General features: G+C 36.9%; 1 protein-coding gene across 1 annotated transcript in view; it reads left to right on the top strand.

Annotated features, from left to right (window-relative positions):
• Positions 1–18,934, top strand: part of DNAH7 (dynein axonemal heavy chain 7) — a 358,505-nt gene that overhangs the window by 255,004 nt on the left and 84,567 nt on the right. The window contains exons 47-48 of the mRNA XM_023217897.2: positions 6,543–6,706; positions 16,909–17,063. Of these exons, the coding sequence (XP_023073665.1) occupies positions 6,543–6,706; positions 16,909–17,063 (319 nt within the window). The remainder of the gene's footprint in view (positions 1–6,542; positions 6,707–16,908; positions 17,064–18,934) is intronic.

Here is an 18,934-nt window from a genome sequence, read left to right as displayed (position 1 = left end):
CTGCTGGTTCAGAGCACACCCCTCGGTGTCTGCACTGGCTCCTGTCTAGCATTCCAGAGCTCAACAGAAAGTGTATTAGCACTACCTAGTGCACTAGCAGAATCCACTTTACCCAGTGCTTGGAGAGCTAGATGTATCATCCTCCCAACCAGGCCTTCTCTGACAGACTCACTCCAAGGGACTGCATCTTCTGACTTTGCCATCATCGCCTGGCTACTGTCAGAATGGGGGGCTGCTAGTCAGACCACCACACAAACGCTTCAAGGGTGTCTTAAGCACCTGAACTGAGACTTTGGAAATTTACTGGCAGACACAAAGCCACATTCAACTTAGACACAAGACATGCCAAAGCTCAGAGTGCTTTCTGTGAACTCATTCACTGTCCGAACCCTTGATTCAAGTAGTCACTTCATCCCATGCCACCTCATCTCTGTGAAGGATTGAAGGCAATTTTATTCCTTCCTTGCTTCACTAGATCAACCTAAGTTTTTACTTTCCTTAACAATTCTCTCATGTCACTCTCACATCACAGGAAGGAATTCCTGTGGATTAAGTCTCTGAGTCCCATTTTGTCATCTTTACTCTTTTATCTGTTTCTCTCAGGTCAAAACAGCGAGCAGTTTATTTCCAATCAAAACTGTCTCGTTCAGTTCTCAGCGTAAGGGTTGGATGGCAAACATCAGGGCTTCCTGGCTTCTGTGTGCTTTCACACTCAACAACTAGCACCTGTGGCTCTTTCTGTCGGACTTCCCTTGGGTTCCTAGAACCTACTTTACCCAATGTTTGGAGAGCAAGAAGTGCCTGGGAATGTACTTGCCTCTTGAGCAGCCCTTAATGAATAATTGAAGGGAGCATGGGAGTCTCTCTCCCTTCCCTCTGGTTGCGACAGCTCCAAGGAATAGCTTACACTATGGAGGTTCCCTGTGGCATCTAATGAGGCCACCCGCTGCAGAACTTAGGCTGGTCCTTTATTGGCTTCTACTCCTTCTTGTCATGCTTCCTCCTGCATCCTTTCCTCAGCATGTCACCTCATAGGAATCTTCATCCCACAGTCTGCTTCAGGAACCCAAACTAAGAGGCCTACGAAATTTGGTCCTTTTCTCAAAGGGTTTCAAGCCTCTGGATATCAAGGGCCCTCAATAAATAGCTGCATTTCCCCTCCAAACTTGAATATGAGTAGTCGTCAATTATTTATCAACTCTTTCATAGAGTTCCTGGCACTTTTCATGAATAAAACATAGAAAACTCCAATTCTTCCAGGGTAACTGGGCTCACAGCACTCAATTACAATGCCTGTGCCAATTCCCAAAACAGAATCCTACAGTGCTATTAAGAACATACAAGCCCTGGATTTGAATTAATTTGAACCTTCTAATTGAACTTTTTCTGCCAATAACCAAAGTTGAAACTATTTTAATGGTGTTGGGTATTTTCATCAAGATGACACTCTTAATGGCCAGTTTTCCACTTCTACCATCTATCTCCCTTTTTTTTTTCTTTTCATGACCTTATGCCAGCAAATCCACCATCTACCTCGTCACCTGCTTACCAGCCAAGGCCATTGGCTTGAATTTCGAGATGCTTGTTCAGAGTCCTCCATGCTCATTTTGGTTGTTCTCTGATACTACACCCTTATAAACATGTAATTAGGCCTCTTAAATTGCTAATCCAGAGTTCGTCTGTGGTAACATACTATAACTGTCAACTCTAAACAGAGCATTCTGCAGAAAATATTGCTTCTATTTTCTCTACTTCTTCCCTATGTCACAGGCTAGCATGCCTACTCCAGCATCAGGCTAGATCCAAGAAAGCTTGCAGACCTCTCCAAAATGTCTGTAGGTCAACCTACAGCCTGAAAACAAATAGAACAAAACATGCCAGTAGTGCTGGGTGAGGTGGCTCACACCTGTAATCCCAGCACTTTGGGAGGCTGAGGTGGGCAGACTGCTTGAGCTCAGGAGTTTGAGACCAGCCTAGGGAACATAGTACAACCCTGTCTCTACAAAAAAATATAAGAAATTATCCGGGCATGGTGGTGTGTGCCTGTAGTCCCAGTCCTACTTGGAGGCTGAGGTGGGAGGATTGCTTGAGCCCAGGAGGCAGAGGTTGCAGTGAGCCAAAATCATGCCGCTGCACTCCAGCCTGGGTGACAGAGTGAGACTCCGTCTCAAAATAAAATTTAAATAAATAAATAAATAAAAAATAAAACATGCCAGAAGCACCTGTGTATACAACTCAAACTGGAAATGCTATCTGTCCCTCCTCCCTACATAGCGATACCATCTATTCCTTGTATCAACAACCAAATCAAATAGCCAGGTGATATTTATTAAGTACTTATGATGGGGAGAATTTGGGCTCCTATGATCTTCACCTCCAGGTGTTATACCTGTAACTATGCCACGTTACATGGCAAAGGGACTTTGCAGATGGAATTATGGTTGCTAGTCAGCTGAGCTTAAAGCAGGAAGATTATCTGTGGCTATCTTGGACTTCACTATAAGATAAAGCTGAAATGTCTTTTTTGAGCAAGAGTTGGGAGGTACCCAGAGAAGGATGGGGCCATGTCAAAAGGACATAGAATTTAGTTTAAGGGTGTTCCCACTGTCCAAACTTGGACAATTTCAGCATCACAATAAATAGTGGCAGGAATATTATAACTCACTGGATAAAATATGAAAAAGATGAATCTATGCTGACATAAATTAATAATGAAAAAATGGAATGTTTGGCAAAAACGGCATTCTCACGGTTATAAAATATCTCCCCACAGTATGCTTATTACCTGCAAAAGGAATGAGGAAAAGAGCAATTTAACAGTGGGGAGGTTATAATATAATATTTCACAAATGCTGTCTTAACCATTTTAAATAATAGTTAAAAACTCAGAATTCTTTCTCGTAAGTCGTTTGCTAAACCCTCACCCCAACCATATTCTTTATTAGGCTCGAACACTCCTGGGTTACAATAGATAGCTTCCAAAGGCCCCCAGATACCAAGGACAGCCCCTTCTTCCTTGCAACCACAGAATGATGCAAAATACCCAGTGCCCAGGAAACCTGTGAAACCCAGCTAATTCCATCCCATTTACCACATATAAACTACCTCCCACAGCTCTGGCTTGATGCTACTCTGTCTCCTGACAACACCCTGTGTGGCCCTGTGTGCAGCCTTCTCCCATTTGGAGCTATAACAGAGTTCTGCCTTTCATTTATCTGAGTGTCTTTGCGTTGCATCCCACCATCTGAAGAATCTATAATCACACATAAGCTCATATAATTATGACACAGAAGCCTGGCAGACAACACTTTAATCAAGTGATAAAAATTAGTGTCATCAGTAAATGAACAATTTGAAATTGTGTGCCATCTGATGGATGCAATGAGAAAAGCACATGATTTCTGTGATATTTCTGCCAAAGATGCATAATCTGAATTATGATGGAACATCATACAGACCCAGTTGTGGGGAATTCTACATAATATTAACAGTCTTATCAAGGTCATGAATGTCATCAATTCCCCCAAAACTGTGATGCCCTTTCTTGTGCAAACCTCAAGGAGTGTTGGTCCAGCCCACTCAGCAGGAGCCTGAGGGAGATGGCAATGCCCAGCATGGCCGCTCAGCCAGCGCCACCTGTGAGCACCCAGCACCCTCATCAACCCAGAGGCTAGTACCAGTACCATACATACCCACCTTCCCCTTGCCTTCTCCTAACTCCTTTCTCTCCAATTATGTCTTTCACCATTTCTGAAATCTTTGATTTGTAAACTCAACTTGGATGTTGACTTCTGACTTTCTGAACACGAACCTTGGCTTGTAGTACCCCTCCTGGGTTCCTGTGCATCCTACAGGCTGTCCTCCAGGTAGAGTCTCACAAACTGCAGTATGTGCCCTGATCCTTACTGGCACTGAAATGCCTTGCCGTAGCCACTCACAAGGCATGTGAGTCAGAAGTAAATGTTTTCTATCTCTCCTACTGGTTCAAAATGGATTTACTTTTCTACTATCATATTGTATGTGCTAGATATTTGTAACATAAAGAAAATACTTAGAAAAAATGTGGTGGTCCCAACTACTTTGTACAGTGAAGCTTTGTTTTTTAAAACAAAAACAAAACAAAGCTTTTAGGTTCAGGGGTACATGTGCAGGTTTTTTACATAAGTAAATTGTGTGTCACCAGGGTTTGGTGTACAGATTATGTCATCACCCAGGTGATAAGTGTAGTATCTAGTAGGTAGTTTTTCAATCTTCACCCTCCTCCCACCCTCCACCCTCAAGTAGGCTCCAGTATCTATTGCTCCCTTCTTTGTGTCCATGCCTTCTCATCATTTAGCTCCCACTTATAAGTGAGAACATGCAGTATTTGGTTTTCTTTTCCTGCATTAATTTGCTTAGGTTAATGGCCTCTAGTTCCATACATGTTGTTGCAGAGGACATGATCTTATTCTTTTTATGGCTGCATAGTATTCCACGGTGTATATGTACCATTTGAGTTGATTCTATGTCTTCGCTATTGTGAATAGTGCTGCGATGAACATACACATATCTATTAGGATTCTCTAGAGGAACAGAAGTAATAGGATATATATATATATATATATATGAGTTTATTAAGTAGTATTAACTACTAGAGGAACAGAACTAATAGGATTCTCTAAAAGGATAGAACTAATAGGATATACATACACATATATATGTATATATACACACACACACATATATATACACACACACACATATGTGTGTATATATATATATGGGAGTTTATTAAGTAGTATTAATTCACAGAATCACAAGGTACCACAATAGGCCGTCTGCAAGCTGAGGAGGGAGAAAGCCAGTCTGAGTTCCAAAACTGAAGAACTTGGAGTCTGACATTTGAGGGCAGGAAACATCCAGCATGGGAGAAAGATGTAGGCTGAAAGGCTAAGCCAGTCTAGCCTTTTCACGTTTTTCTGCCTGCTTTATATCCTGGCTGTGTTGGCAGTGGATTAGATGGTGCCTACCCAGATTAAGGGTGGGTCTGCCTTTCCCAGCCGACTGACTCAAATGTTAATCTCCTTTGACAGCACTCTCAGAGACACACCCAGGATCAATACTTTGCATCCTTCAATCCAATCAAGTTGACACTCAGTATTAACCATCACAGCATGCCTGTGTCTTTATGGTAGAACAATTTATATTTCTCTGGGTGTATACCCGGTAATGGGGTTGCTGGGTTGAATAATAGTTCAGTTCTAGGTTCTTTGAGAAATCACTACACTGCTCTGCACAGTGACTGAACTAATTTACATTCCCATCAGCTGTGTATAAGCAGTCCCGTTTCTCTGCGACCTTGCCAGCATCTGTTGTTTTCTCACTTTTAACAAAAGCCATTCTGACTGGTGCGAGATGGTATCTCATTGTGGTTTGGATTTATATTTCTCTAATGACTAGTGATGTCGAGCATTTTTTCATATCCTTGTGATTGCATGTATGTCTTCTGTTGAGAAGTGTCTGTTCGTGTCCTTTGCCTACTTTTTAATGGGGTTGTTTGTTTTTTGCTTGTTAATTTGTTTAAGTTCTTTATAGATTCTAGATATATAGACCTTTGTCAGATGCATAGTTTAAAAATGTTTCTCCCCATTCTGTAGTTTGTCTTTTTACTCTGCTGATAGTTTATTTTGCTGTGAAGAAGCTCTTTAGTTTAATTAGGTCCTATTTGTCAATTTTTGGTTTTGTTGCAATTGTTTCTGGCATCCTTGCCATTAAATCTTTGCCAGAGCCTATGTCTAGAATGTATTTCCTAGGTTTTCTTCTAAGGTTTTATAGTTTTAGGTTTTACATTTAAGTCCTTATTTCATCTTGAGTTGATTTTTGTATATGGTGTAATGAAGGGATCAAATTTCAGTCTTCTGCATATGGCTAGACAGTTATCCTAGCACCATTTATTGAATAGGGAGTCCTTTCCCCATTACTTATTTTTGTCAGCTGTGTCAAAGATCAGATGCTTGTAAGTGTACAGCTTTATTTCTGTGCTCTCTATTCTGTTCCATTGGTCTATGTTTTTGCACCAGTATCATGCTGTTTTGGTTATTGGAGCCTTGTAGTATAGTTCAATGTCGGATAATGTGATGCCTCTGGCTTTGTTCTTTCTGCTAAGGATAGCTTTGGCTATTTGGGCTCTTTATTGGTTACATATGAATTTTAGAATACTGTTTCCAAATTCTGTGAAAAATGTGATTGGTAGTTTGATAGGAGTAGCTTTGAAAATGAAGCTTTATAATAACAATTGGTAATCATTTTTTCCAGATATGAAATTGTGACTTAAGTGCTTAATCTAGACTTTATCTCAACATTGAATATGTTGAGTACATAGCTGACCTTCTCAATTAGATTTTTATTTGAAATAAGAATCTGAGAAACACAAACCATTTTTGAGGTAGAGTTTCCACAATGGTTTGTTGACTCAGTGAATACAGTATAAATTGAGGAATTATAAAGCATGCTTTTGATAACCTCCAGTCTCATTTCTTTCTCTTTCTGTGTATGTTCTAAAGAACCAAACTAAAGAGTGGACAACTTTGTGCAAAGGAAGAGGTATTCCCTGCTCAGATGATTGTTCTCTTATGGGTACCCTGGGAGAAGCTGTGACAATTCGAACTTGGAATATTGCTGGATTACCTTCTGACTCATTTTCCATTGATAATGGGATAATCATAATGTAAGAAAAATATTTTTCTCACAAATGGTCTTTATTAAATAATCAGTAGATTTATCTGTGTTCCTTCTAACAATTTTAGGTAGCAAACTTTTACAGTATTAAAAAAATTACTTAACTAGTAAAATTAAGTATGAGTAATCACTTCCTTCTCTTATTAATATTATAATAGTTGAATATTAGACACTGTAGTAAACCAACCAGATGACTTTTACTTAATTTTTAAAAATTAATTTTTAGCAAATAAAGCAAAACCCTGCCTTAAGTAAGGGAAGTCCAAAATTATCATTTCCATAAAATATAGGGTTTTGTTGTTAGAGATTAATGAAATGTGCATTAGCGTGCCATTGGTGGTGATTGGGCAGGGTGTTCCAAATTCTCTTAATCCCTAGTGTGGAACTGTTTTAAATTAGATAGATGTATTTCTGGGTCCTACACTGATAGGGAATAGTAGCCACTACACCTGTAATTTCCTGGTTAGTAGAGAAAACCTGTGTAGACTGGGCTGGGAGACTGTTAAAGACTTGTCTGCCTCACCCTCTCATCCAGGTCTCACCTCCCAGAAACCAAGGACTTCAGCCTGTCACAGTGTGAGGACAATCTTGTGTTATTTCCAAGTTCACATTACCGTGAGCCTTTTATCACTTGGCCAGTTTTCTCGGAGTTTTAGCATGTTAACAATAGCACAGATATTTCCTACTATCGGTGGGAAATTTTCTGTATTACATGACTATTTTGACTAGTTGTTAGGTTACTCTGAAAAAGTAATGATATGATGGTACTTTTTAAAGTAAAAATGGTTGAGGCATGTGAACTTTTAAAATAGAAGTAAACACTAAATGTGGAGGCTAGTTATTCCTAAATTTTATGTATGTAGTATTTATGAAAATCAGTTTACAAATTAAAACTCTGGTGAACACATTTATTTTTCAATAAATTATCCCGACATATGGATTTCTTTAGCATTCATTTACTAAATGTTCTACAAGAATTTGAGGTATGTGCAATATGATTATAATATAAAACAAGATAAAATCTGATGAGACCACTAGGGGAAGTTAAGGAGTAGTTACTGTTAGAATTAGAGACAAGCTAATTCCTATTGCTGGGCCCTGAATTAAGTTCAAAGCTTTCTGATAAAGCAAAAAGAAAAAGTTGTATCACATGGTTCTTGTTTTTTAACCAAGTAAACTGTAGTTAGAGAGACCAACTTTTTCAGGAGCTAAAGTTAATTATTTTGTTTATTTAAAGAAAAGATTACAAAGCTTTACTTTGGGGAACTAAAATACTGGGTACTCTGATCCAATAATCTAAATTAATCAAAGGAGAAAACAGATAATCTAGATCAATGATAAATATGTGCATTAGCTGGCTGCTAAAATAAAGATTTTAGCAGATTTTTAAGTGCCTTTTACCAAGTACAGAAAGGCAGCTCATTGTTGACTTACTTAACATGTGGCATACAGGCAGTTTGTGCTGATGTTTAACGTTAGAATATACCTTACAGATTGACACAGGTGGGAGATTTCTGAAATTTTGGAAGTCTAACTTTTACTTTCACTTTTATCTAGCTGGACCAATTAACTACAGCATGAAAATAGTCACATTTTTGCTGCTTTTGTTATTGTTTTTATCTCAGAAAAGAGCTTTGGCTCTTCTCAAGCTCTTATGAACGTAGCTGGTCATGTCCTACATGTTAGTAGTTACTGAAGTGGTAGTCATTGTTTTGATTTGCAATTTATATATCATGGTTCTGCCTAGCAGGACATCTCTAACCATCATCAGAGGCCAAATTGCATCTTGTTTTCTAGCAAGTAAACATACCCTTATTTTTGGGTCTAGTCATATTTCAAAAAAACAGAACTGTTGATGGATGTATCTGCACATAAGATTCTAAACTGTTCAGTGATTATTTTTCAAGACAACACACTCACATTTTGGGAGGGACAGAGATAGAAAATGATGTTAATGAGTCATAATGCCTACATCTTTGCTATTCATTTGTAAAAATGTTGAAATACTAGCAAAAAGTTATGGTAGCAACTATACTAAGAAGAAAATATTAACAATTTTCATTCTTGGCTTCTTTTCAAAATATTTTTTGGTAATCTCATACAGAAAGCTTTCAGTAAACAGGTTTAAAGTGATCACTTTGAAGTATTAGCTAAGTATCTTCTTTACCTGTGCAGCGCCGTCTTCCATTCCCCGGAAAGTCTTGCTTGACAATGGTAATATCTAATATTGGGAACTTACAGAGGACCTAATCCTGTGCTAAGTGCTTTTCACATATTATCTCAGCTGAGTGAGGAGGTGATTATTTAGGAAAACTGGAAGAAGCTGTAAATTTGGGCAAGTTAGAATATAATTAACTTTTGGGGCTGTTGACACCTATAGGCTCCTGGCTAATTAGAATTTCAAAGGTTAGTAATAACATTAAGTGCAATTAGATTGTATCTGAACATTTCACGGGTAAAGGATTAAGACTGTTTAACAGCTTGGTAAGTAGATCAGACCTGTATCTGATATAACTCTGCTTTTTAAAAAAGTAAGTTTTCTTTTCTATAGGAGAGAGATATATATTAGGTTTAATTCAGTAGCAATAATAACTGAGAAGAATAACACCTTTCCTTGTCTGTTTTTATAAATTTATGTGTGTGTAAAAAAGAAAATATCAAAACTCTGAAATGTACTGCTGCTTTATATTCAAAATCTGTGGTCTGTGCGACTGCTGTGAACATGTATTTCTACTGTTAGAAGTCTGTGTTTTCAAAAAGCCCACGAAAGCACCAAATAACAATCCTCTCTAGACAGTAACAAAATACACACTGTCAAAACTTGGAACATTGAGTGCTATAAAAATTCAATTTCCATTTGGGAACCACTGATTTTAAAGCCTTTGTAGATTCAAGAATGTTTGATGGCAGAAGTAAGAGAGAGAAAGATTATGTGGAGAAAAACATTTTCTTGTTAAAAAAAATACAAAATAATAATGGAGAAGTAAGCAAGTAAATACAGTGCTTGTTCATTTTGAATTCAGAATTTATATTCATCCAAGGGTGAAGCTATTTAAATCAGTTTGTTGCATACAACTTTCCACAATTATTGGTGTATTTTTTAAACTAGTATTTTCTTTTTTATCTACATTGAAGAATGTCTCCTTTAAAATTTTATTCATCTAATATGTTATTCTATAGAAGCCCAAATCTTTAAAATTGAATATAAGCTGAAGTCACAAACATCCTGTCTTTGAATAAAAAAGTTGTTACATTAAGACTGTTGTCTGGGGAAAATAAGTTTGATATAGTTATTAGCTGGATATGGAACAACAAAAGATTTGTTTGTGTATAACTGCACACACACATAAATGATGAGAGAGGGTTGGGGGTGAGGGGGGAGAGGAAAGAAAGAAAGAGAGAGAGAGAAAATACAGTTGTTCCAGCACAATTTGTTGAAAATATTATCCTTTTTAAAATCAGATTGGCTTTAATCTTTGTTGAAAATCATTCTGGGTTTGTTACTGAGTTCTCTGTTCCATTGACCTGTTCATCTTGATGTAAACACTATATTTCTTTGATTATTGAAGCATATTAAGCCTCAAAATCAGGTAGTATATCTTTCACATTTGTTCTTCTTTTTCAGAATTGTTTTATCTAGTTGTTACCTCTAAATATAAATGTTTGAATCAATTTTTAAGTGGCTACACAAAATCTTCCTGGGATTTGTATTGGTACTAATTGAATCTAAGATCAATTTGAGAATAATTAGCAACTTAGTATGTTTTCTAATATATGAACACAGTGTATTTCTTCATGTACTTAGGTCTTCTTTGATTTCTTTTGTCAGTGTTTTGTTAGATTTATACACAGTATTTCTTTTATTTCTGTGTGGTACTTAGAAGATTGTGTTCAACTGTTCACTAGGAAAGCAGTTTATTTTTGAATACTTTTTACCCTGTAGCTTTAATAAACTCATTTATTAATTCTAGGATATTTTATGTAGATTTATTGGAATATTTTATATGTAGACAATCTGCAATTAGTCACAGTTTAACTTACTACTTTCTAATCTGTATGCCTTTTATTTCTTTTTCTAAGCTTATTGTACTGACAAGGGCTTCCAGTATAATGATGAACAGGGTTGATGAAATCGGACACTGTTGGCTTTTACCTAATGTTAGAGAGAATCAGGTTTTTACTATCACATGTGGTATTAGCTGTAGGTTTTTGTACCTCCTTTGTATCATGTGAAAGAGACTCCCTTCTATTCCTAGTTTGCTGATAGTTTTTAGCATTAATGGATGTTAAATTTGGTGAAATGTTTTTTCTGCATTTATTGAGTTGATCCTACAGTTTTTTTATGTTTAGTCTGTTAAAATGGTAAATTATACTGATTGATTTTTGAATGTTGAACTATCCTTGCTTTTCCAGATTAAACTCTACTTGGTCATAATGTATTCTCCTATTTATATATTTTTGGATTCAATTTGCTAATGTGATTTGAAGAGTTTTGCATTTACATTCATGAGGGATATTGATCTGTTTTATTTTGTTGTGATGTCTGTATGGTTTTGGTTTCAGAGTAATGCTGGCCTCATAAAAGGAATTGGGACGTCTTCTCTCCCATTTTGTGGAAAAGATCATGTAGAATTAGAATTATTTCTTAAATGTTTTACAGAAATGACCAAAGATATTATCTGTGCCTGGAATTTTTATATTGTTGAAAGATTTTATCTATAAATTCAATTTTTAAAATAGTAACAGGTCTATCCAGGTGACCTATTTCTTCCTAAGTGAGTTTTGGCACTTTCTGTCTTTTTAGAAATTGCTCAGTTTCATCTAAGCTGTTAAATGTATGAACAGAGAGTTGTTTATAGTATTTCCTTAATATTTATTTAATGTCTATAGAGTCTGTAATGATAATCTCACCTATCACTTCTGATGTTGATAATTTGTGTATTCTTTCTATTTTTTTGGTCAATCTGACTAGAGTTTGATCAATTTTGTTGATCCTATGTAGGAGCAAGCCTTTGGTTGCACTGTTTTTCTCCGTTCTTTTTTTGTTTTCGGTATTACTGATTTCTTCTCTAATATTTATTATTTTTTGCTTCTGTTTGCTTTAGGCATAAATTGCTTTTATGTCTCTGGTTTCCTAAGGTGGAAGGTTATTGATTCTAGATTTTTCCTTTCTAATCCATAGATTTAATGCTATATGTTTCACATTAAGTATTGCTTTAGCTATATAGCACAGATTTTGTTGTTTTATTTTAATTTTCTTTTCCTTTAAAGTACTTTCTAATTTTTTTTGAAATTTCCTCTTTGATTCATGGATTTTTCAGAAATATATTTTTTAATTTCCAAATACTTGGAGACTTTTAGGGTATTTTTTGTTACTGTTTTTAATTTCAAATTTATTTGTTATTTTCAGACTATCATTGTATGATTCCAGTTGTTTAAAATTTTTTAAGGTTTGTTTTATGGCATAAATCTTGTCTATATTTGTAATGTTCCATGTATACTCGGAAAAAAATATCCTGCTATTATTGAGTGAAGGGCATTGAAAGTTGTTTAGGTTGATTTGTTTGATACTGTTGTTCATGGCTTCAATATCCTTGCTAATTTTCTGTCTACTTGTTCTCTCTTCAGTCTTATCAGTTTTAGCTTTATGTATTTCGGAGCTCTGTTGTTAGAGGCATACGCATTAAAGACTATTATGTCTTCTTGATGAATTGACCCTTTTGTCGTTGCATATGTCCCCCGATAGTTTTCTTGTTCTGAAGTCTATTTTTTCTGATATTACTATTGCCAGTACAGCTTTCTTTTGATTAGTGTTTTCATGGTATATCTTTTACCATCATTTTACTTTAAATATAACTATATTATTATATTTAAAGTGGGTATCTTATAGATAGCTAACAGTTGGATCATATTGTTTTATCCAGTCTGATAGTGTCTTTCTTTGTTGATCAAATTGGACCATATATATTCATCTATCTTCAACTTCACTGACTCTTGTGCTACCTCTGTTCTGCTATTGAGCCCATAGTATGGGACTTTTCATTTCAGATACTATGTTTTTCAGTTCTAAAATTTCCATTTAGTTCTCATAATCGTTTTTGGGTTTTCTTTTGCTTCTGAGAATGTCTCCGTGTATTTCAAAAATGTTCACCTTTATCTCATGGTGTATGGTTGTATCTGCTTTAAAGTTTTTTTTCTGGTAATTTCAAATCTGTCTATTTCTTTGAGAATTAACCACATCCTTATTCTTTGTGTGTTGAGTAATTTTGGATTGCAACCCGGAAATTTCGAATATGAGACTCTGGGTCCTGTCAAAATCCTCTGGATGAGATTGATTTTTTTGGTTTAGCAGTCTCTTAGCTGTCTTTCTGTAGGTAATGTTGCAATGTCAGTTCAGATTTGTAAGCCTTCACTATACTGTTTGAATCTACTCCTCGGCATTCATTACTCAGGACTTAAATGGACTAGGATTTATGATATTGTTTAAAGCCTCTGATATGCTTCTTTAGATGTGTTCCATGCATGCACAGCTTCAGGTCTTTTCTCCTCAGAATTTCTCCCACTCCTGCCCCACTTTCCATATCCTAGGGGCACCTTTTTGTATACTTTTTTAATGGCCAAATGATGAAGTTCCTTCAGAATTTTCTCTTCCCTTGCTATTGCACAATTTCGTGCCAACACTGGGGGCAAAGTGGTAAGAAAAAAGAGAGAAAAATATTTGGATTTCCCTTACATTCTGTGCACAACAGGGATCTCTGTTTTTACTTCTGTCCAGAAAGACAGGTTTTTGCTCAGTGTTTTGGGTAACTGCACCACTGCTTCTTCTGTCGTGATAATACAGTTCTGTGAGTGGGGTTAACCTTGGGGTAGAGACAAAAGAGAATAAAGAAAAAAAAAAGCAAAACATGAAATAAAACATGGATTTATGCCCATGCTGTGTGGTTCACATATGGTCATTTTTTTCAGTTATCTATTTTGAGTTGTTGCTACCTGTGCCTGCTGTACGGTTCCCCCACTAAGCCAGAAAATAGAAAGAAAGAAAAACTTAGAAAACTCACTACCCCATTACTGATAATTCCTCAAGTTAGGATTTTCCTCCCATTCATTTGTTATTATTTACCTTTTAGAATCTGTAAGTAGTTGTTTTTTGTATTTTGTTCAACATTTTTAGATGTAATCAGTGAAGGAGGCAGGCTGTAAAAAGCCTGGTCCATCTTGGTTAGCATCAGATGTCTTTTCCTCTGGTTTTGAAATGCTGCTCATTGGACAAGTATTTTCTGTGCAGGGATAATGTCTTAGAGAATTTTAAGTTTTAGAATTATTTAATTTGTGTGGTGTTTGCCCCATGACTTTACTGTTTCTATATCAGTGGATTATCACATGCAACCTTTATTTGATCTAGGAAAAAAAAGAATAAAGAATGAGCACGGACCCTTCCTTTGAAGGAATAAACAATTTAGTTGGATGATGCAGCTAAGGAATTATAGAATTACCATAATATAATAGTACCATTATATGCAAATACCATAAATATAACATGGATGAATTGCTAAAGAAGTTCAGAGAGAAAAGAGATGGAGAGAGGCTTTGTGGACTACATAGCTTTTGAGCTGATGTTCAGACATGAGTAGGACTTAAATGGGAAAAGATGGGGGAGAAGTGCATTTTGGACAAATAGACAGGATGAACATAGGTATTGTGGCTAAAAAATGTGCAAGTGATACAAGAGTGAGTAATTCAATTTATTTAGGAAAACATAAATGCTGTTTAACATTCACATAATCCTCCAAACTTAAAAATATATTTCTAAAATGTGACAGAATGAAAACTGTTTATATATTTATATCTTAATTTCTTTCTAATTTCCCTTCTCTCACTCTCTTTAGAGTGATTTTTCATTAGTTAATTGCATCTAAGATGTTACATTACTCTTTTGATGTCTTTTCTTACATAATTAATGTCATAGACTGAATTATGCTGCCCCACCAAATTTTTATGTTGAAGCCATAACTCCCAATGTAACTGTATTTGGATATAAGTCCTTTCTTTTTTTTTTTTTTTCTAAGACACAGTCTCACTCTGTCACCCAGGTTGGAGTGCAGTGATGCAATCCTGGCTCACTGCAAACTCAAGTGATCCTCGCACCGCAGCCTCCCAAGTAGCTGGGACTAGAAGTGCACGCCACCACGCTGGGCTAATTGCTGTTTTTTGTAGAGATGGGGTTTTGCTATGCTGCCCATGCTGGTCTCGAACTCCTGGGCTTAAGTGATCTGCCCACCTCAGCCTCCCAAAGCACTGGGATTACAAGCGTGAGCCGCCATGCCGGCCCAGAACATAGGTCCCTTAACGAGGTAACTAAGGTTAAATGAGATCATAAGGGGGAGCCCTCATCAAATAGTACTGGTGTCCTTGTAAGAAGAGGGAGGAGTACCAGAACATCTTGCATGGAGCAAAGACCATATAGAACACAGCAAGAAGGTACTCTCTGCAAGTCAAGGAGAGAGGCTCTGCAGAAACCAAACCTCCTGAAACCTTAGTCTTGGACTTTCAGGGTCCAGAACTGTGAGAAAATCAATTCTGTTGTTTAAGCCAGTCAGTCAGTGGTATACTGTTATGTCAGCCAGAGTGACACAAGGATAATGCTCACATTGGAGGATAAGAAGACTGTTTTCTTTTTTATCTAAGCTACTTTTTTTTTTTTTTTTTTTTTTTTTTTGAGACAGAGTCTTGCTCTGTTGCTAGGCTGGAGTGCCGTGGTGAGATCTCGGCTCACTGCAACTTCTGACTCCCTGGTTCAAGCAATTCTCCTGCCTGAGCCTCCTGAGTAGCTGGGATTACAGGCACGTACCACCACACTCGGCTAATTTTTGTATTTTTAGTAGAGCGGGGGTTTTGCCATGTTGGTCAGGATGGTCTCGATCTCCTAATCTTGTGATCCTCCCACCTCGGCCTCCCAAAGTGCTGGGATTACAGGCATGAGCTACCAAGCCCGGCCTAAGCTACATGTTAATTTATACCTATATCTAACTAATAAAATAAAATCTAACTGATAAAAATATGTTCTTTTATTTTGGGGGACAAGTTATCCATTGATGTTCCAATTTTATGTTATAATGAGAGTGAATTTAATATGTTATCCTGTTTTACCCCCCTACCTTTTTTTCTTTTCAATTTTTTTGCCTCAGTCATCTTTTATTTTCTCCTACTGCTCTTCTAATGCCCTAAATGAATTTGCTCTGCTCACTTTTGTTTTTTGTTTTTTCACTTAATTTCATTGAAATGTCATACTTCCCATGCTGTGCTCACTTTTGAAGGGCATGGCAGTATCTTAAGAAAACTGGTCAGGATTATAGCTTGTGTTGATTGAAACTTCTAAGAGAAAGAAAAAGAATAGTGATTTTATTGCCAGTTACATTTCACACAAGGTAGAAAGCTATGTGGTTGGATATCATATGGTAATGGTAGATACTGATGAACTTATCTGTTCACTACATCCTAGAAAATAAACTGGGTTCCTCCTGGGGTATTGCCCTTGTTCTTATCATAAAGCAAATATGTAATGAACTACATATATGACACTAAATACACAAGTGTTTGAAACCAAGATTGGGTCAACAATTGTGTTAACACTTAAGTGTCCCTGGATATTATGAAGTTTAGATGATATAAAATTATGCTTTTTACCTTTTTGTTAGGCCGTTATTTCTTTAATGGTCTAGATTTTGAGATATAATATTCCAAACTTCTTTCCCTGTTGTACAAATGCTAGCATGTGGAAAATAAGGAAGCAAAGTGACTTACCCAAGGTCACATGATTCATTAATGGGAGGGCTTAGTGAAGAACTGGAGTTTCCATATTTCCAACGCAGTCCTCTTGATGGTTGTCACTGTGACATAATTAGCAAGAACAGCAAATATTTTCAAAAGTGTAATTTAACATTTAGAAATTGTAACTTTCCAAAAAGTATAATAACTTGTGTTAATTTTGCAGGATGGTTTCTGTAGTTGCCATTCAGGTAACCCACTCAATCTACATGTCTCTGTTTTAAGAACATAGTTTCTCATAAGTTAAAAAGTAAAATATTACAATAAAGGGCAAACTTTTAAAAAGTGACCTGTGCTGTGAACATGATTAAATAGTGTGAAAACAAACCATGGCTTGACCAGCATCATCTTTCTCCTCCTTTTCAGGAATGCAAGAAGGTGGCCTCTGATGATAGATCCTCAAAGTCAGGCTAATAAATGGATCAAGAACATGGAAAAAGCCAATAGTCTTTATGTGATTAAACTTAGTGAACCTGACTATGTCAGGACTCTGGAAAATTGCATCCAGTTTGGTACTCCTGGTATGTAGTTGAATAACTAAGATACATTACAGAACTGCCTGGGGAGGGCACAATTAACCCAAAACTATATAGATTGTTTCAAGCGATCCTCCCACCTAAGCCTACCAAGTAGCTGAGAGTACGGGCACATGCTCCTACCCCTGGCTAATTTTTGTATTTTTTGTAGAGATGGGGTTTTACCATATTGCCTAGGCTGGTCTCTAACTCCTGGGCTCAAGCAAACTGCCTTCCTTGGCCTCCTAAAGCATTGGGATTAAAGGCATTAGCCACCACGCCTGGCCCAGACTTATCTTAAACTGCAAATTGGTTAACATTTTTCATTATTTAATGATAATTAATCAAATGAGAATTTTAAAGATTATAAACCTCCCAGAAGGTTAGGAGATTTTCTTTGTCTCAAGATTCATTTGTGATGCTTCCCCTAATTTAACTGTTTTAATTTTTGTCTGTTGTTTCCCTTTAGTTCTCATTATGTCTCCAATTCTGCATTTAAAAAGGCCACTTGATATATGCCAATAGTATTTTAACACAACACTAGTTCAGTTATTTATGTATTCTTCTCTCAACTTACCCTATAGAAGTGGCAGAGAGGCGAGATGGGTGACGGCTCACACCTGTAATCCCAGCACTTTGGGAGGCTGAGGTGGGCGGATCACCTGAGGTCAGGAGTTCAAGACCAGCCTGGCCAACATGGTGAAACCCTGTTTTTACTAAAAACACAAACATTAGCCAGACATGCTGGTGGATGCCTGTAATCCCAGCTACTCAGGAGGCTAAGGCAGGAGAATTGCTTGCACCTGAGAGGTGGTGGTTGCAGTGAGCCAAGAGAGTGCCACTGCACTCCAGTCTGGGCAACAGAGCGAGACTCCATCTCAAAAAAAAAAAAAAAAGAAGTGACAGAGAGGGGAGTACAGACTTTATGTGCCTGGTTATTATCTGCCATCTAAAATAGATTATAAACATGAGAGGCCGGGCGCGGTGGCTCACGCCTGTAATCCCAGCACTTTGGGAGGCCAAGGCGGGCGGATCACAAGGTCAGGAGATCAAGACCACGGTGAAACCCCGTCTCTACTGAAAATACAAAAAAAAAAAAAATTAGCCGGGCGCGGTGGCGGGCGCCTGTAGTCCCAGCTACTCAGGAGGCTAAGACAGGAGAATCGCATGAACCCGGGAGGCGGAGCTTGCAGTGAACCGAAATCGTGCCACTGCACTCCAGCCTGGGTGACAGAGCCAGACTCCGTCTCAAAAACAAAATAAAAAACAAAAAAAAAAAACATGACAAAGATTTTTCAATACAGCCCTTATGCAGATGTCACATTTATCAAAACGAAAAAACAGAAAACTTGTGATTTGAGTAAATTGGAGTTATTAGTCATGCTTTAAATTCACGTGGCCCATCAGATTTTGACTATATGACCAAATAAAGGTAAACACTTAGGAAACTACAATCTATTTAGCTCCAGGATGGTGCAGCAAGTCTCACTTGTTATTAGACATAATATAATATAAAAGAATCATAATAAATATTCCAGGTAGTCTTATGGACACCTTATTTGTGCATATTAAGAGGGAGTTTGTTTTAAAATATTAATTATAGTTTAAGGCTCTATTAGAATAAGTATGAAATGAAGACAGTCTAAGTCTACCTATGAAATTTTATGTTTATGTAATAGACACATAGACACATGCACACATGGTATTTCATTCATTTGGTGTTCTTAGCATATAGAATGTAATATAGGAGTTACTTAGAAAAGGGGAACATGATCTCTACTACTAAATATTTTGCCTGTTTAACAGTAAGATCAGATATGTGTGTGTGTGTGTGTGTGTGTGTGTGTGTGTGTGTGTGTATGCATCACTGTAATAAA

The sequence above is a fragment of the Piliocolobus tephrosceles genome, chromosome 11 (assembly GCF_002776525.5).
Source record: "Piliocolobus tephrosceles isolate RC106 chromosome 11, ASM277652v3, whole genome shotgun sequence".
NCBI lineage: Eukaryota > Metazoa > Chordata > Mammalia > Primates > Cercopithecidae > Piliocolobus > Piliocolobus tephrosceles.
This window is presented reverse-complemented; position numbering and strand designations above follow the sequence as displayed.